Source organism: Phascolarctos cinereus, unplaced genomic scaffold, assembly GCF_003287225.1.
Source record: "Phascolarctos cinereus isolate Bilbo 61053 unplaced genomic scaffold, phaCin_HiC Scaffold_8;HRSCAF=390, whole genome shotgun sequence".
Classification (NCBI taxonomy): Eukaryota; Metazoa; Chordata; class Mammalia; order Diprotodontia; family Phascolarctidae; genus Phascolarctos; species Phascolarctos cinereus.
Window position 1 is genome coordinate 46,171,903 of NW_027556291.1, and position 26,922 is coordinate 46,198,824.

At 42.7% G+C, this 26,922-nt stretch overlaps 1 protein-coding gene across 6 annotated transcripts; it reads right to left on the bottom strand.

Moving 5' to 3' along the window:
- Window positions 1-779: 779 nt before the first annotated feature.
- SLC25A14 (solute carrier family 25 member 14) lies at window positions 780-26,922 on the bottom strand. 6 transcript variants are annotated; one of them, XM_020969845.2, is made up of 10 exons: window positions 26,667-26,921; window positions 17,545-17,635; window positions 13,908-14,055; window positions 10,037-10,131; window positions 9,444-9,529; window positions 7,073-7,168; window positions 5,773-5,897; window positions 4,849-4,984; window positions 2,498-2,578; window positions 780-1,231 (listed from the first exon to the last, which is right to left on the bottom strand). In XM_020969845.2, the coding sequence occupies exons 2-10, from the start codon at window positions 17,606-17,608 to the stop codon at window positions 1,190-1,192; spliced, it is 873 nt and encodes a 290-aa protein (XP_020825504.1). In that variant the 5' UTR covers window positions 17,609-17,635; window positions 26,667-26,921; the 3' UTR covers window positions 780-1,189. The 6 variants fall into 6 exon arrangements, with proteins under 6 accessions (XP_020825504.1, XP_078004113.1, XP_020825505.1 ...); XM_078147987.1 differs by lacking the exon at window positions 26,667-26,921 and adding an exon at window positions 25,771-25,972; XM_020969846.2 differs by lacking the exon at window positions 26,667-26,921 and adding an exon at window positions 19,648-21,878.

Below are 26,922 nucleotides of genomic sequence, written 5' to 3' on the forward strand. Positions count from 1 at the left end.
AAAACCAGCTTATAAATGAGAATATCTGTTAGACAAAATCCCAGCCACCAAAAATGATCTATTCCAGTGATGATCATATTTCCTAAATAAACAGGAAGAAGGGGATGGGTAGTAGAATATGGACGGAGAAAAGCCAAAATATAGGAAGACCCTGACCTCTGGAGAGATGGCTAATACTAATGGCTTTCTACATTAAAGGAAGAGCCGTTTATCACGATGGTACAGCTTGTAAGCAAGGAGCTGTGGTAGAAAGTCGGGTCTCCTAACTCTAACTCAAGTCTTTTTTCCTTTCCCCCACCCCCTCAGCTCCCTGCCTCTCCATTAAGGCAGGAAAGGAGCCAGGATTTGAAGGGAGAACTACACAAGAACCACAGTTCAGAAAATGCCTTCCTGTCTACTCTCTCATGGGAGCCTCAGGATCCCTTTGGAAGGCAGACAGGGCAGGGATTAGCCCCATCTTCCAGAGGAGGAAACCAAAGCTACCGGAGGTCAAATGACATGTGGGCCGCTAACTGATCACATGGTATTGTCCCTACCCACAAATCCTTCCACCCAGTAATAGGAAATACTACATCTTCCATACAAACTGAGAATTTTGTCGTCAATGAAAGGCACTTGGAAAGCACAGTATCCAAGGTCTAACCTTAAACATGACTGCTTTAAGATAATTAGGGAGATATCCCTCTCCTCCTGCCCTCCCTTCCCCCCGTTACCTCCCCCCTTTCTGGAGTAGGTGCTATTCAAGGAGCAAAGAGGAAATAATGCCAAGACCAAAGCAATCCTGTCAATAAATACTTTAATGAGAAGCAAGGTCTGCAAGACTACAACAGCAGGCACTGCCCTGGCCTCTGCCTTCTGCTCTACCCCAACTTGAGAGGAAGGTCAATTTGGAAATCCCCTGTTAGCATCCATCTTCACAGAAGATACCAGTCTCGGGCCAGAGTCTCACTTTTGACACTTCACTTCACGGAAAAGCCAACCACATGAAAACACAAACACACAACACAACTCCAAATCCTTTGCGCTAGGTCCTCTTCATCCAGGATGCCCTCAGGAACCACGCGCTCAGCAGATACACAGGTTCTTGTCAAAAGTGCGCCAAGACACAGGGAGCAGGAGAAAATGGTGGTGGGGTTGGCAGCGCTGGGCTGACACACATCGGAGCTACTGTGAACAGCATCACTTGCCTTTAGAAGGTAAGCCTCTTAAGCTGCTCATAGGTAATAAAAAACTGAAGACCAAGTTATGGAAGAGACACAAGATTGGGTCACTCAATCACAACCAAACAAGTCCCCTTAGCCCTCAGCTACTTAGAGACCACTCCCCTAAGCTTCACTCATTCGAAAGGGCCTTGAAAATATACCCATTACCCAACTATGTGCCCGGCACTACGCTAGGCACAGAGGGAGGACAGGTACGGTGACTATAGAGGCTAGATTTTTGTTAAAGGCAAGCAAACTTAACAAGTCATCGCAGAAGGAACATTCGTTGTTGGACCAGTATCCTGGTTTTGGGTTAAAAACTATGGATACTGTGAATATAAGCCATAGCCCTTGCCTTTAGTGAGTTTAAAATTTTGCTGGAAAAAAAAATTTTTAGCTATATGCAATGGGAGAGATCAATATAAATGCTGGGAGAAATGATTTGTACTACCAGTGGCAATCACATTCTCATATTTGACTGACCCGTTTTGGGGAAATGTACTTGGGGCAGGGAGTGTCATTTGGGAAATGTCTGCTGTATCAAAACAAAATATATCCAAAATATGTGTGTGTGCATGTGTGTGCACATACATATGTCTTAGACTGTATAGTACAGGAGTTGTGAGAAGAAAAAGATTCCCCCATCTTCCCGCTACCATCCCTCCGATTAGAGCTAGACTCCAAACAAGCAGGGAATGTGCTTTCTGGTAATCTTTCAATGAGCACACCAATGCTCAATAAATGGTGATTATCATAGAGAGTCCTCCACGCTGACGCTACTCTGCTCTGGATACCTACTCCACTGGGCATCTTCCTGATGTCCCCTTGTGTCTCCAGCCATTTTGGTCCTATTTTGTATAGGGGAGAGGGATGACAGCAAAACCACCCCAGGTTGCTACATCCTCTGGGCACCTCCCCAAATGCTTTTCAGAAACCCAGTGGCTCAGAGCCATGTCACTGCCACGTACATGTCAAGAACAGTCTTTAAAATAGAAACAAACCCAAACCAACCACCCTTTGCCTATCTATTCCAAACCCTCTGGTTTGCATCAGCCTCCAGAGAGAGAGGTCTGTGGCTCCCCAGCCCAGCCTCATCCGATCAGCTATTTCAACATCTGACCCTGTCTCACTCAGGACATGAGTTTTGTTTTAACCCTTTGTTCATTTCTGTTACCATTTGTGCCCTTGAGTTTCTTACCAGCCAAACCTCCCAACAATCATGAATTTTTGCCCTCTGTCTAGTGTTACCTGGTAGTTTACAGCACCTGCTTCCCTTCTCAAGTTCCAAAGGATACAATAATGTTCCAGGGGCCCAGGCGGAGCCAGTTTGGCCAAAATCCCTTATACAGGGCAAAGAAGCCTTCACTCTTCCAAGTCTGAGGAGACAGAAAACAAAAAGCAGAGTGGATTTATTTTGCCTTGGTCTTCATTTCAGACAATTCCACCCTCCTCCCCACAGGGATTATGGTTACCTCAACAACACTAGAATGATCTGGTTTCTAAACACATATGTGCCCTCTAGAAACAGCCTCTCCAAACACCCTGTCCTGAACAATGATCATTTTTGACTTTTTACCTAAAACTTTTTAATAGTTTGGATTTTTTTTTTAGGATGGGCCCTGCATGTTCATGTGTGTATTAAATATGCCCCACTCTATTCTGCAAAAGACATTGGAAGCACTGGAGAAAAATACCCTTCCCAACCAATTCTCTGGGCCCATGCAGATGAAACTCGACTCAGGAAGTAACTCAATTTCTGGGAACATAGCTGGAATGAGCTCCACCTAGTGGCTATTTGGGAACTGCCTAGAGAAGAGATACTGTCTGAGTGCCCTGGGTATACTCATTCCCTTACCCAAGGCACTAAGAACTTGTTCACCAGGTAACAATTATAGCACCCAGGTCATTCTTTTGAGCCTAGGTGCCAGAAAAGGATGAAAGGTAGCCCAAATGAAACCCAGCTGAATTAAGCAGCCAGAAGTAAAAGGCACAGAGAACAATGGGACAGACCAATTGGTTGGCCAATGGTCAACTTCCTGCAGGCCTGCTACCACCATTTCCCCCAAAAACAACCTTGATGCCCTTGTTTGAGACAGAATAAAGGTAAGAACATCCATGGCACAGGGCAAGGAAGGCTTCTTTACTTGCCTGCATTCTACAAGTCAGTCCACAGAACTCAACAGGTAATGAACACCACAAATTAGCGGGGTCTGGCCTTCCTTCAAATATAAGGCATCAAATTAATAGACACCTGCTGGGGATCTTTTAAGCTTGCTATCTGTTGAACACATGTAATTTCTGGAGGTACAGCAAAAAAAAAACCCACATTTTAAAACCTTTTGTGATATCAAAAACCATGCTGGTAACTGAAAACTGACTTTACTGAAGATATAACAAGTTAGGGGGAACTGCAATAATTCAAAGCACACGTCCTCTGCACATTTCCCTTTGTTTTTCATTATGATGGAAGAGAAAATAATGAAACAGAATACAATATAGAAGAGAAAATAATAGAAAAGGCTTATGGTTTCATCAGGCCCTTAGAAATGAGTGCCTGATAAACGTCTGGGAGGGTCAAGAGAACGCCTGCAGCGAGGGCTAAGGCTGGATCAGGATAGGGCCCTGCAATGGTAGGCCTGGGCAGCTAGAAGCCAGTGCCCAAGGAACAGAGGAGGTGGGTCCAAGATCTCAAGCAGTGCAAGAAGCAGAGCTATGATGTGACAACTATTAAATGTCAGCAGATCATTTCATTTGGCCAATACCTCTCTGCCCAGGCTGGCAGTACATATTGATGGAAAGGGAAATTTGGAGTTTAAAAAAAAGTGAAAAAAATAATGAGACCCATGAGTAATGTGTTAGGAAAAAGATTTTCAACTTTGCATATACAAAAGCATCCCTGGACTTATTTATTACATGTGTTCCTTAAAAGTATGTAGTGACATTTTTGCATCTCAGATCTTTTTCTTTTTAATATACTTGGGGGAGATTGTTATTTAAAGACATTTATGCCTAAGAACTTGTCCCAGGGCTGACTTTGGCATCCCTGTGTATTTTTAGATTCACTAAGATATAACCAGAAAGAAAACAAAGTTAACAAAATATGAGGATGGAGAGAACACAGTAAAATGATGTGGGAAAAGGTGCCAAATTTCAGAGAACTTCCCCCCCCACACACACAGACACACTCACTCACTCACTCACTCACACATACACATTCCCATCTTCTCCAAATAAACTGGTCAAAGCATTATTTCCCAAAGCAAGAAACAAACCAAACCAGGCTCTGGAGCTCCAACCATGCAAACAGGTCTACTTCCCTCACCTTTCTCGAACCCAGGGCCAGATTCATCTTCATCATTAGCAACAGAGAGACAATCACATCCTTCAAGCTTACTTTGTTTTCAGGGGTAATACCAATAATCACAGCTACTTTCAAGCCTGGTTTGTATTGATAGACAGATGAGATCAAGGACTTCTGCAAGAACAGGTGGGCCTGAAGACAACCCAACCCACTCCCAGCCCACTCCACTTATGGCAAAACTATAAGGCTAGGAAGCAACATTTCAGCAAGCTAAACAAGGTGCTCTGAAGTCATCTTTTAAGATAGCACTTAGGAACTCTCCTATCCCATCCGAATGCTCCATACCTTCAGCAGGCCATCCAAAGTGCCCTTGTACAGTTCCACATTGCCCACAATGGCCCGCTGGTTCATCATGCGGGTGCGCACTACATCAACTGGGTTAGAAGCAAGAGCTCCAGCCAAGCCACAGGAAAAGCTAGAACTGAAGACACAAACTGTTCAGAGAAGAGCTCAGTAGGCCCAAGCCTATCCCATGGCTCCCTACTCCTAAAAAGGCCAACCCTTTGGCAAGAACTGGGTGCTTTCTCCTTTGTACCTATTTAAAGAGGCAGAAAGATTGGCCCTTGTGGCATTATTCAGAAAGAAGCCTCTAACCAACTTGCAAGTTATTAACACAGACTGAGCCCGCTGCTTGGGAAGGCAGATTATGAGCTGAGATAAGCTATCTGAGCAGAAAGCATCACACACCATCCATTAGTTACCAACGCTTTTCAAACCATAGTTTCAGAAGCACAATGCACTTGGATAGCAGACTATCAGACTGACTGACTACAGGAATAAGCAAGAAAATCCAAGAGAGAAGGAAAAATCCCCAGTGCTCAGGCAGGATCTATGGTTCCAATCAACGTGCTCTATTGAATTTCAGCTTTTTCCCGCCTCCTGCTGAGCAAAGTTTACTTTTTAAATAAATGTTAGGCCAAAGCAGTTTCCAGATGTGTGGCTTCACTAAGGGGCTCTGTGAAAACAGGTGGCAAGCCTCTAGGCGTCTGGTTTGCTGCTGTACCGGGTGCTGCCCACACTCTGGAATGCCTGAGGGGAACATTTCTCAGAAGGCCTGGGGCTTGGGTAATGAATGGGAGAGACAAAGGTCTTCCTCAATGTCAGCCACAAGCGCCAGTGACTGATTTCATGGCAGGAATGCAGTGAATGAGGCTTCAGAAGCACTGAAGATCCAGAGTACAAAGAGTGGGAGCCGCGTGGCATACTTACACAAAGTGGGTAAAGATTGTATCTCCCAGCAGCCCTGACATTATTAAGTGCTTTTTGGTAATATCATAGACCGGCAGCTCGACTCCCACAACGATGGCAGCACGCTGAGCGGTCGGGACCACACCCTGCCAAACACAAGTGTCAGTGAATGCAGGGGAAAGCACAGCTACTGGGATGGGGCTGAGAAGGGCCAAAACAACCCAGTCAGAAACGAGGGCTCTAGCGCTAGGATATCAGAATCCCTAGTTCAGTCCTTCCACTAAAACAAAACAAAACAAAACAAAATATACGCAGCGAGACCAGCCAATGAGGAAGAAAGCTCATCCCAAGGCTCTTCCATCTAAGCCTAGTACGGTCAGGAAGGATGCATGCTGGAAAGGCAGCAAAGGCAGAGGGCAGAAAGCAGATGGGCAACGAGACCATGCAGTTAGGCCCCGCCTTGGAGCTCTGCATGGGGGCCAGGCTTCCTTCCCAGCCAGCACCACCTCAGAGTCTCACTGGGCCCCAACTAATGGTAGAGCAGGGGCTTAAGTGCCTCCAAATCTCACACCTCCCACTACTCCTCTGCTCTTTGTCTCTCCCTTGCTTCGAGGAACTAGGCTGAAGGGTTTCTTTCATCGCTCCAGAGAAGCAAATCAGGATGGCCACTGGCTGTCATTAACAAGTGACAAGCCCATCTTTTTATTTCAAACTTTGTAGAAGGATTTCTACTTTCCCTCTTTCTCTCTCTCTCTGCCTATCTACCGGCTGCACAGCAGGCTTGTGAAGATGAGTCTCATTTGTCTTTATTTACAAGGGTCCCATAATTCTTGGCCATAGATCACTTTTCAGTAGCATGGAAAAGAGTGATCAAGGAACTAAATCTACAGTCACATACTAGTATAATGGATCAAAATTAAATGAGAGAGGCAGCCCACTGCACCACAAGTCAGGAGACCTACCATTTGACCTTGGGTAAGTCACTTCCCTTCTCTGGACCTCAGTTTCCTCCTCTGTCAAATAAGGTTAAACTAGACCAGGGCTGGGGAACCTACAGCCTCAAGTCCACCTTTCTTGTTTGAGAGTTTTTTAAGTCTATGAGCAAACCTAGATGTAAACTCCCAATAAATATTAATCTTAAGACTACTTGCAAAGTGTTGCCCTTTAATAAGCAATTTGATATCATAAAGGTAAAGGGCTTGTTACTGAATTTCTTGAATCGCCCAAGAAATTATAACTATTAACAACTGTAGGATCTATCTCTAAAAACCAATTCCCACTGGCATTCACACAGAATAATGCCCAGAAAAGCCGTGCTCACCCTCCACAGGCCTCTTGTGCCTTCCTGCTGGTATATATCGATGAAGCTGCCAATCATGCCCCCTTGGAATAAGCTTCCTTGAGCTTGCATTCGAATCTAAGACAAGAAAAGGCAAATGTCTCACGTTGACCAGAGAGAACTTAAAAGGAATTTTGTGGTTAAGAAAATAAAAAGAGGCTTGAATGAAAATCATTGACCATCATGATAAAATAAACATATCAGATTTCATGAAGGGGCAGGAGGAAAGGGTGAGGAAGGTTGGTTTTTCCTGCCTCACATTCCTCACAAGCAAATTCTGCCATTAGTGGAAGAGGAAAACAATTCTGAGGGATCTGGGGCTAAAGAGTAGAATAAGGAAATGAAAAGAACACATTTAAATCCCCAAAAGGAGATGCGCTGCTCATGAAGTGGCAGAGAAGGACCAAGGTGCTCCGGTAACACCCCAGAGGGCTGTGCCCTGGATCCCCTTGGCAGTCAGATGAAGCCTATGGTCCCCTTCTCAGAAAAATGATTTTTAATCTATAAAATACATTCCATAGTATTTACAAAGGAATTCAGCTACATTCAAATTGTTATCAAGATTTTTTTTAAGACTTCTCAGACCCCCTGGGCTGGAGAAGGACCTCCAGTTCTGTGGAAGCCATATTGAGAGCTACAGTTGAGACACTCACAGAACAAGAAAGTGGGGGTGAACCTGGATTGCTAACAGTGGACAGAGTATTCACAGACCCAGAGATGGGGCTCAGAAACAACATATGCTCGTGGGTCTGAGAATCCCAAGAACTCAAAGAAAATACTAAGTGTAGAAAGGAAATCTAACATTCTGGCCCACAAAGTACAAAGGAAAAAGGACCATTTGCAACTTAGGGGTGGGGAGAAGCAGGAAAGAGGCCAAGAAAGGCTTCACAAAGGAAAATCCATTTCACCTTCCCATAAGTTCAGGTTATTTACCTATTTCAATTTCCCATCAGTGGTAGAAAGTTTACCTAAATATAAATCAGGGCACAGAGAAAGGGGCTAGACAATGATGTCACTGATGTAGGGAACTCCAGGGTGAGGAAACTCCCTCCACCAATGTAGGTTGGTACCTACTCTGCAACTTTTGAGTTTTTGAGAGATGCCTGGGGCACTGAGGAGGGGAAGTGACTTGTCCAGGGTCACACAGCCAATATGTGTCAGAGGTGAGACTTGAACCTAGGGCTTCCTGATGCCAAGGGCAGCTCCCTACCCACTATGTCACAATGCTTCAAAGAACAATATTTCACATTGCTGCCAAAGGCAGAGGTTGGACTAGATGATCTCTATTATGAAAGCCCATATTAGCCCAAAGAACCCTGGACTTGGAGTCAAAAGACCTTGGCCTCAAGTGTCACCTCTGCTACTTAATGAGTTGTGCAATCTTCAATGAGCCACAATCTCTCTGGGCCTCAGTTTCTTCCTCTGTACACTAAAATCCCTTTATGCTCTAACATTCCAGTATTCCGTGACTCCTGGTCCTCCTAGTATTAGCAGCATGGCAAATCCCTTTTAAAAATTAGTAACAAGGGGTAGCTAGGTGGCACAATGAATAGAGCACTGGCCCTGGAGTCAGGAGGATGCAAGTTCAAATCTGGCCTCAGACACTTGGCACTTACTAACTGTATGACTCTGAGTAAGTCACTTAACTCCAATTGCCTCATAAAAAAAAAAAGAATTAGTAGCAAAAATTGCTCCCATTTATAAAGAACATTAAATGCTTTTTTCCCGACACTCTTGTGAGGGGAGGAGGTGCAGGGTTTTTTTCCCATTTTACAGATGAGGAAACTGAGGCTCAGGAAAGAGAAATGACTTAGCCCTGGCCACACAGCCAGTAAAGGTCATACCCAACACTAGATCTCATGTCTCCTGACTGTGAGGCCAGGGTTCTTTTCCCTATATCGGGAGTTAACTTAGAGGGTCATATATATATTTCAGGGAGTCTGTGAATTTGGACAGAAAAAAATATCATCTTTATTTTCCCTGTTCTTTAGCTGAAATTCAGCTCTTCCTTCAATGATTTAAAACCATGACTCTGAGAAAGGGTCTATCCCTAGACTTCCTGAGACTGCTGCCCAAGGGCTCCAGGACACATAAAGGAGGTTAAGAAGTCCTGAACGATATTCTCAGCCATCCTTGGCCTAGCCCTTTGTGAGCCTGATTCCCAGTGAACTTGGGCCCCCCTTCCCTGACACCTCATTTGGGTTTTAAATAGCTCTGCTGCTTCTCAGAGTTGACAAACTTGGAGGGAGACTTCTTCTCTCCCCAACGGAGCCAGCTACTTTGGCATTTCACCAAGCCCCAATTCAAGCATAAAACCACATGTTCCAATCAGCCCGAGATGCCACACACTTACCTTTAACACATCCGTGGGGTTGGCTATAGTGGACGATATCACTCCAGACACCACCCCGCAGATCATATTAATTAGAAGAGTTTCATCTGGAAAGAAAAAGAGGATGGAAGATCACTCACTGTGAGTTCATGCCAGAATCCCAGAACATAGTGCTAGGACAGTGAAGGAAGAAAGCCACGGGACCAGCAGAGATTGCTTTAAAGTAGAACTGCTGATCTTTTGCCAAAGAAATCCAGAGATTTAAGATGCTACCTTAGGTCCAAGAGTCTTTAAGTTCTTCAAAGTCCTGGTCATAAGCTTTGCAACAAAGAAGAAATGAGAAAATGTGCCTCCCTCCTCTTCTTTGCAAAGGTAGGGAACTATCAATCAATCAACAACTAAACATTTATTAAGTGCCTGAAGGGTGAGGCCACAGTGTGCAGAAGTCAGCTCCCCAGGGACAGTCAGGCTAAGCAGGAACACTTCCCCTCTGGGCACACAAGGTGAGCTGTCATCTGTCACGCTGAGGCCTGGCATCAGCTCTTGGGAACAGAGGGGGGGTGGTTCCAATAACCCATTCAAATAACACCCCCAAGAAAACTGCCCACACTGACCTTCTAAACGATCTACAAACAAACGCTTCAAGCTTTGATAAATGCCGATCTTGATGGTGCCATAGGATGCCTGTCTTAGTAAAGCAGGAGCGATTCTGCAAAAGAGAAGAGGCAAGGATATGAGTGAGCATCTGCAAATGAGCTGTCTAGCATCCACACAGGTTTTCTTTAGACCTCAGGGACTTCATTCAGTCTACATTTATCAAGCATGTATGAACAGCCCTGCTCCAGCTGCTGGGGGACACACAGACATGGTCCAGGTCCCAGAAAAGCTTACAATCTAGTGGGGGCAGAAGACGAATATTCAAATAAATATAACACAAATTAGAAAATAACTACAAAATTGGAAGATAAAGCACTATGTGATCAGAGGATGGAGAAATTATTGCCAGCTGGGAAGGGAAATCAAAGAAGACTTGGTTGGGAAGGCAGCATTTTAGCCAGGGATAGCTAAGATGTCAACAGGAGAAGTGAGGAAGAAGAACATTCCAAGCACAGGAAACAGGATCAGAGGCAAAAAGCTGGGGACCATGGGACATACTCAGGGGACGGCCTCCTGTATCGTCTTGTTTGGCATTGACTAAGTGATGGAGTAGAGTAGGATAAGGCTGGGAAGCTGGATCAAGTTTTCAATGCCAGGCTCGAAAGCTTATTTTTCATTTAGTATGTAATGGGGAAACCATGAAGGCTTTTCAGAAGCAGTGATGTGGATGTAAAAGAATTAGAATGGTTGGGTTTTTTTTGTAATTCTCCTCTACTTCATAAAGAGTAGCAAATAAACCTTCAAGAGATACCAGAGCAGGGGCTCTTAACATGGGGTCTGTGAATGGTTTTTTAATACTCTGATAATTGTTTTTCCCAGTATAACTGGATTCCTTTGTAATACCATGTATTTTGTCATATGCATGCTGAGAAGAGCTTAACCAGGCAGAATCCCAAAGGGGTCCATGACAAAAAAAAAGGTTAAAAATCTTTGTTCTAGACCTAAGTTTCTAAAACAGGGTTGGGCCTTGAGGCAAGGCCATATGTGGCCTTCTAGATCCTCGGGTGTGGCCTTTTGCCAGAGTCCAAGTTTGGAAGTTTTGGATCATGAAGTTTGGATTCAGTCAAAGGGCCGTACTTGAGGACCTACAGGGCCACATGTGGCCTCAAGGCTGCAGGTTCCCCGCCCCTGTAAAAGATCTTATCCCTTTAAAAGGCTGCTCAGGAACCCAGGGAATTTCGTCTCATCTGTTTCTGAAGACTTCTCCAATGGGAAGAGCTGTAGCCCAATTCTCCACTGGCCACAAACATATCCAGGTCTTCACTATCCTTAAAGCTTCACTTGACTCACTCACCCCCTCCAACTATCATCCTGTGTCTCTTTTCCCTTGCACTGCCAAAACTGTAGAAAGAATTATCTGTATTTGCTGCCACGATTTGCTACCAAGCCCCAATTCTCAACCCCTTGAAATCTAGCTTCTGACCCCACTGCTCAAAGAAGCTCTCTCAAGACTTATCAACCATCTCATAACTACTAAATCTAATAGTTTTTTCCTCCAGCCTCATCCTCTCTGAACTTGCTACAATTTCTAACGCTGATGACTGTCTTATCATCCTGAATACTCCCCTCTTTCTTGGCTTCCATGACACTACCTACCTATCTATCTGACTAGTCACCTTTAGACTTCCCTCTTAGCAGTTCATCCATCTCCTATCCCCTAAGTGTACGTGTCCCCAAAAGCTCTGTCCTGGTCTCCCTTCTCTGGCTACACTCTCTCCCTTGGTACTCTCAGTAGCTCCCATGAGATTGTTTATCTCTAAGTAGATAACTCCCAACTCCATCCTGAATCTCTCACCTAAATTCCAATCCCCTCATTACAAAGGGCTGTCAGACATGTCTCAGCTGGTGCTCCATCAGCACATCTAACACACAAAACAGGGCCCCCTCTTAAACTTCCCTATCTCTGCTGAGGACACCATGATCTGGGTGGCTTCAGTTACCTAGATTCCAAACCTCAGAGTCATCATTGCCTCTTCCCTCTCCCTCATAGCCCCTACCCTACCAGTGATGCCTCTCCCATCTGCCCCCTTTTTCCCTCACAAAGCCAATGTGCTAGTTCAGGCTCCTAATCAGGATCACTGCTTCTAGCTTCTCTCTTCTCTAATCCATCCTCCATGAAACTGCCAAAATAATCTTCCAAAGGCACAGATTTCACAAATTATTCCTCTGCTCAAAAGTTATCAATGGGCCTCCATTGTTTCTAAAAAAAATACAAGGGGGCAGCTAGGCGGCACAGTGGATGAAGTACTGGCCCTGGAGTCAGGAGGACATGAATTCAAATCTGGCCTCAGACACTTGACACTTACTAGCTGAGTGACCCTGGGCAAGTAACTTAACTCCATTGCCTAGCCAAAAAAAAAAAAAATACAAACTCCTCAGCCTGGAATTTAAGGCTGTCCTCCACCTGGTTTCAACCTACCTTTCTAACTTTATTATATGTCATTTCCCCTCAAGTACTTTACTTTCTAAACAAATTGGCTTATTAGCTATTCCTCACACTTGACAATCAATCTCCTTCCTCTGTGAATTCATGTAAGCCACCCTCCATGCCTTGAATATTCTCCTTCCCCAGCTGCTCCTCTCAGAATCTGTATCTCCTTCTAGGCCCAGCACAGCTCCTAGGCCCCTACATGAAGCTTCCTCTGATGCCCCCATGGCCCACCTAAACATAGCTGCTTCCTCCTCCACCAAGGTTCTATTCATGTATCTATATACTCACTGTAGTCTACTTTCTCAGTAGAATGGAGGCTCTTTAGGGACAGCGGATCTTTGGTTTGGACTTTATCTCCCCACTACCAAGCAAAGTCTGTATACCAGGCAATGAAACTGTGTTTGTGGAATTAGATTGCAGAAGCTGACAAAAGCAAGAAATGTTTTGATTATCCATGTTGGTCATAAGGAACATAATGACATGGGTTACTGGTGAATCATTACCAGTTCCTTTCAGAATGCATTACAATTTTATTTTTCCTGTGGTTTTGCTGTCCAAATAAAGTTTGGCTAAGCTTGATAAGGTTAACTTCCATTCCATCCAATTCAACAAACAGTAATTAGGCACCTACTGTATGGCAAGCACTGTACTAGCATTGGGAAAGATACAAAGTTTATGGGTAAAACTTAGTCCCTGCTGTCATGGAATTCATTTTAAAGAAGGAATAAAACAGAAATACAGATGGCTCTAATACACCATATTGTAGTGTAAATACTTTAGGAGAGGCCCCAGATAACCAGACTTTCTGAGGCCTACATTCAAATTATTCAACTGATCACAGAGTGTCAGAGCTGGAAGGGACCTTAGGGGTCATCTAGTACAACGTCCTCATTTTTACAGATGAGAGCACTGAGTCTAGGAGAGTGATTTGCTCAAGGTGAAGGAGGCAGTAAGTGACAGAGCCAGGCATCTGCCCCGCAACCTGACACTCTTTCCACATCACTCTCATTTTCTGTGCTTACCATTTCATAGGCCAACAGCTAGAATATCCTTTCTTTAAAGGGGAATTCCAAATCTTTCAACCCAGAAAGGAAGGCAGTAAATATTACAGAACCACAAACCCTGACATATGGTTAATTATGGCTACTTATGATGGCTATAACTAACCTTTACGAAGATGAGAAAAATCCAGTTCTAGGATATCACATCTATTTGGGAATTTATCAGTTATAGACAAGATAACATAGAAGGCCAGACTCAAGGCTTGGCAAGTCGATAAAGTATAAACTGGATGACATATTGGTTAACATGAAGAGTACACAACCATATATTTAGAATTCTGTGGCTTCTTTGAAAATTCTACATATCAAAAAAAAAAAAGGGAAACATAGTCTTACCCAGAATACAGGGCTAGGATACCTTCTTCTTTATAGATCCGGAATAAGGCATGGAACATGCCTTTATATTTTATCTCTTTAAAGCGAGCATCGATGGTTTGGCCTTGAACCTGAAGGCGTGTTTTGGTAAGATCCACTGGAAAGGTTCCTGGGGAGGGAAACGTCCATTCAGAGATATTTACAAAGAGTACCAGAGGCAAATCTGAGCACAAGAATTGACATATATGACAATTTAAAAAAGAAAAAGATTAGACATAACCAATAGTACAAAACTGGACTAGGAGTCAGTAGATCATAGTTGTAACTCGCATGCTGACTAGCTGTGTGATCTTCAGCAAATGACTGCTCTTCTCTGGGCCTCAGGTTCTCCATCTATAACATGCAAGAGTTAGATAAAACGGTCCTTCCCTTCCAGCTCTATGGTGTTGTGATTCTATACTGCAATAGAAAGCTGTCAGAGGACCAGGCCTTTTTGTGAAAAGTACTTTCGTGAGATAATATATGCAAAGTACTTTGTAAACTTTAAAGTACTATTAGAATATAAGCTATTACATTATTATAATCACACGTTACCTTATTGCTAGATGACTTCTAGCATTAATACTAGTGAACTCATGGTATAGCAAGATATTTTATGACAAGGTTTTAATTCATTGTTAATTCTATAAAATTTAATCAACAACCAAAATGTTTTCTGAGCGATTTTCTTACAGTGTACTATTAGGAGCAAGTTTTTGTCCCAAAAAATGCTCCAAAAGTCCCACAAATAAGTGCAGAACTAATACTAAGAGAGGTCTGGGAATTATCTGTTTTGTTAAACTCAAACTCTTTTTTCATTATTGCAGACTTATAGAAGTATAGATTGCCAGGCAATTATTTTCTGCTATTCTCAGATGAACAGTCCAACCAGTTATTCAGTTAAAAACGAGTCAATTACCAACTCCTGTTCCTTTACAGAGATGGAGGTCCCTAGGTGTAGAGCAATGCATATGAGCTCAGGGGTCGAAATATGCTGATTGGTTTCGTTAAATTGTGTTTTCCTCTTATTCCTCTTTAAAACAAATTCTTCATTATAAGGCTGGCTCTCAAGGGCGGAGGGGCAGAGACACAAGGGAAATGTTGGTGATACAAAAAACAAAAAAGATACCAATAAAATCTATTTTGGAAAAAAAATGTCAATTATTTCCCACAGAATTTAGAGCTAGAATGGACCTTAGAGATTATTTCCTTTTAGATTGCTTTGAAAATTCTAAGGGAAGCTACAAAGATAATAAGCAAGACAAAGTCTATCAAATAATTTATAATCTAATATGAAAAAAAGAAAATAAATAACACAAATTAGAATAGAAATGTATGAAAGGAGACTAAAGTACTACGGGATCAAATGAAGGAGAAATCACTTCCAGCTTGGGAGGTAGGGAGAGAAAGAGGGAGAGACAGAGGGGCCAAATCAAGAATGAAAGGGCCCAAAAGGTAGCATTTGATCTGATTCTTGAAGGAGGGACAGGATGTCAATAAGGAAGAGAGGCACTGCAAGGATAAGGAACAGTTTGGACGACAAGGTAAAAATGCATGACCGTGTTGGCGTAACATCAAGTCATCCTGTTTGGCTGGACTAAAGAACATGAGGCAGTAGGTGAAAAAGTTGGAAAGGTAGGTTGGGGCCAAACTGAAAGAAAGCTCTGTTTGGCTTCACTGAATTTGGTCTCTCTGGCAGTGTAGAACTCATCCCAAAAGAGACCTGGAAAAATAAGTATTGTTTAGCTATACTCCTTTTTCATTGCTGTAAAATCATAGAAAGGGTTATTATAAATGAAATGGGTTAAATTGAAGCAAGTATTATCTCAAGGATTCTAAGTTCCCAAGATGATGGTCTTTGGTGGTCCAAGTACCAAAAAAGAAAAAAAAACATGTAATAAGAAGCGTAAGAGATGAGAAAATTTACCACTCTCCTCAATCTAGAAGCCTAAAATCTAATAAGAGAGTTGATACGGAATCCAACTGAATCTACCTATCTTATCCAGCTCTCCATTTTCGTTTCTATCACTTTCCCTGGATGACTATTACAATTTATTGTCAGAAAGGTCAGAGGTCAAAAATGGCTCCATCAAATCCGGTTTTTCATAACTTCACCTGCCCACAACTAAACACAAACTCTATCGATGTATGGCTTAAGAGAGGCAACACGGTATGCTAGAAAGAGATCGAGATTTTGAATAAGAAGCTCTGGGTTTTAAGGCTCATCTCTGATATTTAGTTGAAATATGACCTTATCTCTCTGCGCCTCTATTTCTTCCTCAATCAAGTGGAGATGACAGAACTTGCCCTTATACCTCTCACAAGGTTGCTGGCTCTCTGTCCGAGCCCATGATTTTATCAGTGCAGCAGCTCCAAATGAAAAGACTCCCTCTGCCAATTTGGATCTGTAACTGAGAGTTGTATAGAGAGTTGCCTGGGGCACTGAGAGGTTCAGTGACTTTCCCAGAGTGTTGCACACACAGCTGGGGTGTGTCTGAAGCAGGACTTGAACCCTGTTTTGATGGTCTCCCTGGCTCTGAGGCTGAATCTCCCATACCCCTTGCTGCCTCTCTATTGGCATGAGGACCAACTAAAGTATATTTATCTGCCACAAAGCACCAACAGACGAGGGACTGACTGTGATGATGGTGTTGATGATGTGCTACTGTCACCTCATTTAGCTTCCCGTTCCCATGGGTGCCTAAGTAGAACACCTCCTGTCATGATCTGTCGAACGTTTCTCCCTCAAAGCTTACTTGTACAAAGCCTGAGGATGACTTCTAATCATACTATTTGTAGTAGGCAAGAATCCCTTAGAAGAAATGGAGTAGCCCTCATAGTCAATAAAAGGGTGAGAAAAGCAGGACTGGGGTATCATCTCAAAAACAAGCAAATGACCTCTGTTTGAATCCAAGGCAAACCATTCAACACCACAGTAATTAATACAAGTCTATGCTCCAACCACTGATGCCAAAGAGGCCAAAGTGGATCAGTTCCATGAAGACCTACAACATCTTCTAGAAATCACACCAAAAGATGTCACATTCATCAGAGGGGACTGGAATGCTAAGACAGGAAATCAAAAGATAATTGGAATAACAGGCAAGTTGGGCCTTGGAGTACAAAATGAAGCAGGGCAGAGACTGATAGAGTTTTGTCAAGATAACTCACTGGCCATAGCAAACACTCTTTTTCAACAACTCAAAAGGCGACTCTGCATATGGACATCAGCAGATGATCAACCTGGAAATCAGACTGATTATATACTTTGCAGCCAAAGACACAGAAGCTCTGTATGGTCAGTTAAACATCTGAGGACCAACCCAACATAGTTCACTGAGGCTCATCAACAAGCTGGCTGAAGGGGGATATATTTTTTGGACCTCAGCTACTTTTGAAAACCATGTTTGAGGTCAGAAAGGTGTTAGGATCTGCTTGGATAGGAGTGTTCACACTGAAACAATCCTTGAAATATTAAAGAAAATGGTTTTAAGACAACTATTTCTGATACAAACAAGCTACTGTATTTGTTTCCTTTAGCCTAAGTTTATAACAAAAGCCTAGAACCAATCAACTGCTACCAGGAAAACAGATTCCAAAACTTTCACAAGATCCTTACCAAACTCTGCGACAATAGAAGCAAGGCCGCCATAGACAAAGGGTTTCCAATTCAGCCCAGACATCTCATGACTTAGAGTGTTCTCTGGTTGCTGTAAAGAAACAAACATAAGAGGGCGAAGGAGAGGGGGGGACAGGAAAGAGATCAGGTAGTACACTGGGAAATAACAGCGATATATGAAAAAAAAAGTTAAACATTCACTCATCAAAATTTATCAGAACTAGTCAATGTCAGAAACAGGTCCAGGTAAAATTAGCATCATAATAAACCAGTAATATATGAGAAATGACAAGCAGGATGACTTCAGAAAAACCTGGAAAGACTTACACGAATTGATGCAAAGCAAAGTGAGCAGACCCAGAAGAACACTGTACACAGTAACAGAAATATTGTATGATGATCCACTGTTAATAACTTAACTATTCTCAGCAATACAATGATCCAAGACAATCCCAAAGAACTCATAATAAAAATCCACAGCCACAGAAAGAACTGATAGAGTCCGAACACAAATCAAAACATACTATTTTTCACCTTCTGTATTTTTAATATGTTTTTTCTTCGGTGTCCTCTTTCACAACGTGATTAATGTGGAAATATGTTTTGCATGATTGCACATGTATGACGTGTATCAAAATGTTTACCATCTCAGAGGGGAGGAGGGGAGGAAAGGAGGAAAAGAAATTGGAACTCAAAAAATTTTAAATGAATGTTACATGTAACTGGAAAAAAAACAAACAAACCAGTAATGACATGAAATGGATCACCAGGTAGCATCTCAGCCACTGAATAGTCCTGGATAGTCTTCATCTGCAAGCATCCAAGAAGAAAAAGGGAGATCTCTGCCATTAAAAACCAAGCCCCAACCCATATCTTTCACCATATCCCAGGGAATTCCAGCTAGAGAGACAAACATAAAAAGGATATTAGAAAAAAAAATTATGTATTTGTCCCAATTGTGGCAGGAAGGTGAATTTTTTTTCTATTCAACAAACAGAAGAAATTAAGAACAAGGTAAATGTGTTTGAGCATCAAAATGTTTTAAAAGTCCTTCGCAACTAAAAAAATGAAATAAAAAAAGAAAAATAAGATCATTTTTAAAAATTACAGCAAACATGTTAAAGAAAACAACATCTAAAATACATTAGGAACTGTTAAAAATTCACAAATGTAACTCCCAGTCCCTGATCAAAATCTATAAATAGGCAATTTTAAAGAGGAATCAAATTGTTAACAACCACTTGAAACAATGCTCAACTTCGCTAATAATCAATGAAATGCAAATTAAACCAACTTTGAGGTACCATCTCTCACCTATCAAACTGGAAAAATAATTAAGAGCAAGAAAACAATGCTGGGGGAGGGGGCAGGGGAAGATGAGAGAGAAGCAGGTACATGCATCCAGTGCTGGTGGTAGTAAACATCTGTAGATTCTCGAGGAGAAAACCAACTGGTATTGTAAGTATATAGTAATGTTGGAAAGATATCCTGAAGGTATTTTAGGGAGAAAAAACAGCTCTCTATTCAAAGACTTTCATGATTTTCACAGCAGCATTATATGTAATTGCAAAAAACTAGAAATAATCCAAACATCAAAGAACTGGGTGGTGGTTAAATAAATTACAGCACATTAACATAACACTACAGAATGCTATGATACAATTTTAAGAACTATAAAGAAATCTGGAAATACCTTTATGAAATATAATGCAAATTTTAAAAAAGAAAAACTAGAAAAGCATCTACATTATATCCGTATTAGGAAAGTGAATGACTGCAGACTTAAGCCATTTTATGCATTCAAATTAATCTAGTTGTACATAAACAAGTTTAGTTATTTACGTTGAGAACCAATATGAAGTTTTCAATAAATAATTCCATTTTTAGAAAGCCCAACTTTCCCTTACTGACCCCCCCTCCATCTCTCTGGCTTCCTCAGCAGTACCCTCCTCTTTTCACCTGCTGCTGACCCACACACAGATGTTTAACCTAAACTTGATTGTGGTATGAGAGACTTAAAAGCTAGACGTAGAGCTGAAGTAACTCACAAACACCATTCCTGTTATTCCATCAATTGCATTCAGGTTGAAAGCATTAACTTACACCACTGCTGTGAGGGGCTTTCGAGTAATAGAAGTCCTTCCTTCCTCATGTCTATCTTCTCCAGCTCCAAGATTTGGGACTGCAGTCCTTCTGCCTGGTCCTTCCTATTTCTACCCTCCCGTTGTGGGATGAAACTATTATCTTTTCAAAGTCTTCCTCCCACCATCCAGTCCCAAGAAGAATGAGAGCAACAATAGGGGAGGAAAACAACGTTATCTCCTATTTGGCTTGTAACATAAGATATGCGCTTTTTCTTTTATCTGGACTAACACACCCCAGGACATTCCCTTCTCTTTTTTGGTCTGGTTCCTCTCTATTTCTTGACTTTATCCATAACTCCTCCCTTTTGATAATCTGCATTTGATTCTCTGTTGCTTCCTTTGTCCCTGTTCATTCTTTCCGCTTCAGCACTTTCTTTCTTTCTTTTTTTTTTGGGGGGGGAAGAGGATCTTTCATTTTTAAAAACTATTTCACAGATATGGCTTGATGCTTTCCTAAACACCGACACTTGCCAATGACTTCAAACCTGAAGCTGATCTCTATATTTCCCAGTCTCTCCAGAGAGAGATTGGGTTTTTACACAGAGAATTGTCTGCCACCAAGCAAGGCAGAGGAATCTTCCCCACAGGCAGGTGACAATTGGCGAGAGGCCTACATTATAGTAGTATGAAGGCTTCTTTTAAAACACATGCAGCACAGCACGGATCAGACTTTGGGGGACAAGGATGCTGTAAAAGATAAGTCTAAAAGGCACAATGGCAACAGACACGGCAAGGAGGCTTCTGTAGAAAAGGTTGTTGGTCACACAATAACCTCTTTGACTACATCCCGACACACTGATGAAAATGCCATCAGTAACGAGTTTGTAATACAAATAATAGTACTAGATATAACAGCCTGATACAGAAAAACAAACACTGCCGTGGGACTCAGAAGAGCCCAGCTCTGCTACATATTGGCTGTGGAACCTTGCAAAAGTCAGCATGGCCTTCCTAGGCCTTCATTTCTTTATCAGTCAAGTCTTACCTAGTCCTAATGTTCTGTGATCTACACACCGTGGGAGCAGCACACTCCCTACGATGACACAGCCGAGGGGGTGTTGTCTCCTCAAGTCACAAATACAAAATATCCTCTCCATTCACAGGGGACAGTGAAAGAAATCCCACCAGACAGACCTATCTCCTTCAGAAAATGCTTGAGACAGCTATCTTATTTCTCCCTGAGGCCCTCAATTTTTCAGTACCTGAATTTACTTACTTGTGTACCTCCTGTAGAATGTAATCCCCCCAAGACATCATTTCATTTTTGCTTTTGTAGCCCAAGTACCTGGCATGGCACCATATACACAGGAGGTACTTAAGGATTGTTGAACTGAACGCTCTTAATGGAAGTCCACCACACCTATTCTAAAAATCTAACTGGGTAGGACCCAGAGTTTCTGAGCAAAAGTCCAGAGCATGGGAATGAGCATGGTAAATGCCTAATACAATAAGGAGATGAATCTGACTGGAACAATCTAACAGGACATAAGGGTAAAGAGAGCTGAACAGGTAGGGTGGGGGCCTTGTCCTCCTGGAATACCAAGCAGAATAACTTGGCCATGATGTGGTAGGCACTAGGAAGATAACACAGGGTCTGTAGCAGAAGAATGACACAAAGTGGGGCTTCTGGAAGAGTTTAGCCGTAGCATGTAAAAATGATAGACCAGCATTCAAGAGAGAATGGAAAATGGCTTAGACATAGTTATTATTTTTTTTAATAGTTATACAGATAGTATATAGATATAGATATAGAGGTATAGATACCAAACAGTAATAAAAGAGGGGCAGCATGGCATAGTGGATAGAGGATCACCTTCAGAGTCAGAGAGACCTGGGTTCAAGTTTTGCCTCAGACATATAGTGACTGTGTGACAGTGACTGTTGTGACAGCAGTCTGCACTAGGAGAGTAGTTTCCTGACCAGGGAGTAGGGATTCCCTATGCTAATGAAAACCCAAGTCCAGACAAAAAAAACAGCAATAACAAGACACATTTCCTCCTGTTATTATAATAATCAAGGCTTGGACTGATGAGAGTTTGGACCTTGGTTTATGGCAACGAAAAGAGAAATGAAGGGCCAAACCCAACAGCCATTTTAAAGGAAAATAAACAAGACTTGGCAAACCATACATATACTGATGAAGAAAAGGGAAGAGTTAAAGATGACTCTGGGGTTCCTAGACTAAAGGAGCCATTCAATTCAACCTAAACATTTTTCAATCAATTTTAAAATTAATGCTTTTAATTTTTTAAATTTTCATTAATTTAATTTTTTAATGTGCAAAGCCCTGTGATAGGCACTAGGGATAAAGGCAAAAAGAAAACTGTCCCTGATCTCACAGAGTTTACAATTCTGTTTGGGAGATACAACACGTACACAGCTAAGTAAATAAAAGACAATTTAATGAAGGAAAGAGTCACTACATCTGGAGAGGGGGAGATCAGCACTTAAGCTGAGCCTTGAAGGAAGATAGGGACTTTAAAGCATGGCAGCAAGGCATCGAGTACAGCCGAGGCTGTGGAGTTGTTTGGGGAATAGCTAGTGGGCCAGTTTAGCTGGGAAGTGAAGTACAAAGGACCAGGAGAACCACTTACACAATGACTGTAATCATGTGTAATAAAATGAAGAAAAACAACAACAGAAGACTTCAGAACAGTGATCACTGCAATGACCAATCAGGACCTCAGAAAACTGCCAGTCAGTAAAGCAAGACTCCCACCTCTCAGTTGAGAGATGGGGAACAATGAGTACAGAATGAGGCATACATCTTTAATTGATTTGTTTTGCTCAACTGCCATAAGAGAAAAGGAGTCAGCGGGCAGAATTTTTTTGTTTTTGTTTTTGAAAAAGACCATCAACAAAACATTTACAAAGAACAAAAGAAAGTACAGAAAATAGGTTTGGAAAGGTAGGTGGGAGCCAGACCGTAAAAGGCTGAGGAGGTTGTGTTTTATCCCAGAGGCAAGAGGAAGCCACTGAAAATTTCTGAGCTGGGGAATAACACAATTAAATCTGTGTTTTAGGAATAATAATTTGACAGCTTGATGAGGGTGGAGCAAAGAGGGGAAAGGCTGGAAGCAGAGATACCAATTAAAAGGCAGTAATCCAGGCAAGATGCAATGAGGATCTGAATTTGAGTAGTGGTCATGGGAACAGAGAGAAGACCAGTGTAGGAGGTGCTGTAGAGGTAGAATTGACATGACCTGGCAAACCAATGGATATTCAGGAGGAAGAAGGTGAGAGAGAAGGAAAAGTCAAGGATGATTCCAAGGTCCTGAATCTGAGTGACTAGGATACTGGTACCTTCTAAAGAACAGTGTGGCAGGAAGGCAAGTTTAAGGTGTGGGGGGCAGGGAGATGAGGTGTGTTCTGGATATGCTGAGGTTGAGGTACTGATAGGATATCTAGGTGGAGATGTCAGGCAGTTATTGATACAAGACTGGAGCTCCTAAAGCTAGATATAGAAATTTGGGATTCACCTGCATAGAAATGTTTATTGATCTCATGGGAACGGATGAAATCAAGAAAAGAAAATGTAGAGAGAAAAGAGAAGTGGGCCCAGAAGAGAACAGTGGGGAATACACACACTTAGTGGACAGAAGACAAATGATGATCAAGCAAAGGAGACTTGAAGGAACAATAAGACAGGTAGGAAGAGAACCAAGAGAAAGTGGTGCCACCCAAGCCAAGAAAGGATAGTACCACTGGGGAGAGTTGGGGAGGAAATAGTGTTAAAAGCTTCAGAGAGGTAAGGAAACATGAAGACTGAGAAGACCTTTAAATTCAGCAGGTAAGAAAGACTGTTGTTAACCTTAAAGAGAATAATCAAATAGTAGGGTTGGAAGACATTGTGAAGGATTTAAAAGAAAGTAGGATGTGAAAAACCAAAGGCACAGAGCATAGACTCAGGAGTGGGGAACCTGCAGCCTCAAGGCCACATGTGCCCTCTAGGTCCTCAAGTGCAGCCCTTCGACTGAATCCAAACTTCATTTCAATTCATTTAGAGTTGAAAAGAACTTTAGAGATGATGTATTCCAACCCCTCCATTTTATAGACAAAGAAACTGATACCCAGAGAAAGGTTAAGTGACTTGCCCAAGGTTATACAAGTGACAACAACAGGATTCCAATGGAGATCCTCTGACTAAATCCAGTGGTCCTCCCACTGACTGGACCACTCCTGAGCTGTAGCATTCCTGACAGTACTCTTTCGGCACAATTCTACTCTTTTGTATTCATCTTCTATTTGTCCAAAAGAGTCAAAATATTCTCCCTATGTCTACATTAGTCTCTTTAGACAACTCCCTATCTTTCTTCCTCACTGGAGTGTCTTTTTGGCTATTATTATTTCATCCTTGAGACTTCCCCTTGGGCTGACTAACCTTGTAGAATGGAAGATTTCAGATCCTACATATCCTAATCTCTGACTTCTCTGAGAAATCCAGAACTGTGAAGGCCTAACCCTGAAGGCTTAAGCTACTGAAGCATCGGGCTCAAAGGCAAAATAGAAAGTCTCCCAGATTGGAAGCATGTTAATGGTAACAGTAGATGGGAGAAGACGGTAAGTCTGAACCAAACAGTTGGCAAAACTTGGCTAACCAAATTAAATTAACTGCCTTTGTCCTTCACGCAAATGAAAATCTGAACTCAAGCCAAAGTAATGTCTGTCTTTATTCTTTTTGAAGAGCTTATCAAAGGACAGTGATGGAGAAATGCCCTTGAAAGATATTTTGTTATAGATAAATACAGGGTTTCTTAAAAGTTATTAAAGCTTAAAACTGCACTAAGATTTCCAGGGTACCTGTAGTTAAAAATGGCCAAAATAATGGCTATAAGCACCTGCTCAGGAAAATTTCCCAGAAAACCATTCTTATCAATATCCTTCCTCAACTCCAGGACCTAATCCCTAACCATGGAGGTTCTGGTTCTGCCACTTACTAACTGTATGACCTTGGACAAGTCACTACTTCCCTGGGTCTGAGTTTCTGAGTAAAGTGAAGTGATTAGATTAGAAGATCTCTAATCTACCACCTTGAAATCTATAATCCTAGGATGAGGAAGAAGGAAGAGCAAGGGTACCACTAACAGAAAAGGGTACTTATGATCACATTTCAATTGTTACCTAACCTGATAAATTATTATCAACAAAAATAAGCTAATTACTACTAGGAATATACTCCAAAGGGGTCAAAGAGAAGAGCTTCCCTCTAAATAAGCAATGCATGATTTTCAGTGGTAGCTAAGATTTGGGAGCAAAAGGGATGGCCATTAATTGGTGAATGGCTAAACGAGGATTTCTGTGCTGTAAAAAATGACAAATATGAAGAATTCAGGGAAATTTGGCACAACTTTTATGAAAATGATAGAAAGCAGCAAGCAGATCCAGGAGAACAATTTACACAAAGACCACAATAATGTGAAGAACAACACTGAAAGACATGAGAACTCTGATCCTTGCAATGACCTCTCATGAAGCATGCCTTCCTGAGAGCGAGGAAATGGGCTACTGGAATGGTATGAGGCATATGCTGGCAACTGGGCAATGCAGTGGAATTTGACACTAGTCATGTGACCTTGGGCAAGTTACCTAACCTGTCTGCCTAAATTTTCTTACCTGTAAAATGACGATAACAATAGCACCTCCCAGGGTGGTTCTGAGGATCAAATGAGATGATTCTAAAGTGCTCAGCCTGGCATATAGTAAGCCCTATAGAAATGCTAGCCATTACTAAATAAGCCAACGTTAATTACATTGTTTTGCTTAACTGAATTTTTTTATTAAATTAACAGAAATCAGTTTTCTTTCTCTCTCACCCACCCTCAACTGAGAAAGGAAAAAATAAAACCCTTGTTACAAACATATTTGGTTGAGCAAACTCCCATATTGGCCATGTCCAAAAAAATACATCTCAATGTGCAGTCTGAATCCATCATCTCCCCATCAGGAGGTAAATAGCATCTTAGCTGCATTAGGAAGGTAGGTGGCACAGTGGATAAAGTACTGGGCCTGGAGTCAGGAAGACCAGAGTTCAAATCCAGCCTCAGACACTTACAATCTCTGTGACCATGGGCAAGGCACTTACCTTTCCCAGCCTTGTTTCCCAAACTGTAAAAACGGGGATCCTAATAGCACCTACTTCACAGGGTTGTTGTGAGGATCAAATGAGAATATCTGTAAAGGGCTTGGCACACAGTATGAGCTTTAAAAATGCTTGTTCTCTTCCTTTGCTACAAAGGAGGACTCTGTTGGAGGAGAGCAGAATCATCTTAAAGGAATGGTTTTTAGAATATATTACCCCTCTTGGGTAACATGTTCATAGTAATGGGACTCTTGAATGCGTTAATCCAAAGGAATGGCTAATGTGGGAATTTCAATACTGGTGACAGATTAATGAATTTGAGATTTGGGGGCTGGGGGAAGTTTTAGACAGAACCCCTCAAATCATATCAGTGAGGGGCAATGAAATGGAAGGCAAAAGACCTGAGTTCTAGTCGTGGCTATACCATGGCCTAGCTTTTGTGACCTTGGGCACTTGTCACTCCCTCTCTTGGAGCTTCAGTTTCTTCTACCAAACGAGCAGAATAATCGCTGCACTGCCTTCCTCGAAGGGTTGTTTCAAGGAAAGGGTAGGTGAGATGTGAGCTCATCCTAGCCGCGTCCCCACTAGGCAGGTGCCTGCTCGCTCGCTTCGTCCTCGGCCTCCGCGTCAGCCCAGACTGGCACGTGGGCTGGGGCCGGGAAGAAAGGACGCTACCCCCAGGACGGGCAGCAGGGGCAGCCGTGCTAGCCAGCTCCGCGGACACGTGCCAGGGCCCGACGGGGGCCGGCAGGGAGGGAGAGGGACCCGGCGGGGAGGGGAGGCGCCCAGCTGGCCGCCAGGCCCGGCCAAGTGAAGTGCTGGTGGGAGCAGAAACGGGAGCGAGCCCAGGGCGGACGGATGCGCGGACGGCCCGGGCCCGCGGGGGGGCGGCCACTCACCGGCACAGGTTCATCAGCCCACGACGAGACCGGAGACGGGGTGGGAGACGGGACGCTAGATTCTTACGGGCGAAGACACCGCAACGCCGACCCGGAAGCGGAGAGGAGCACCCGACGGAAGTGGGCAAGCTGTTGCCGAGGCAACAGTGGCCCGGGGTTGGGAGGGGGGGTCCCCCATCAGTGACTGGTTCACCCGAAATCCCGTGAGCCGAAGCGGAGCAAGGAAAGGCGGGACGGAGGCGGGGCAGCCTGGCTT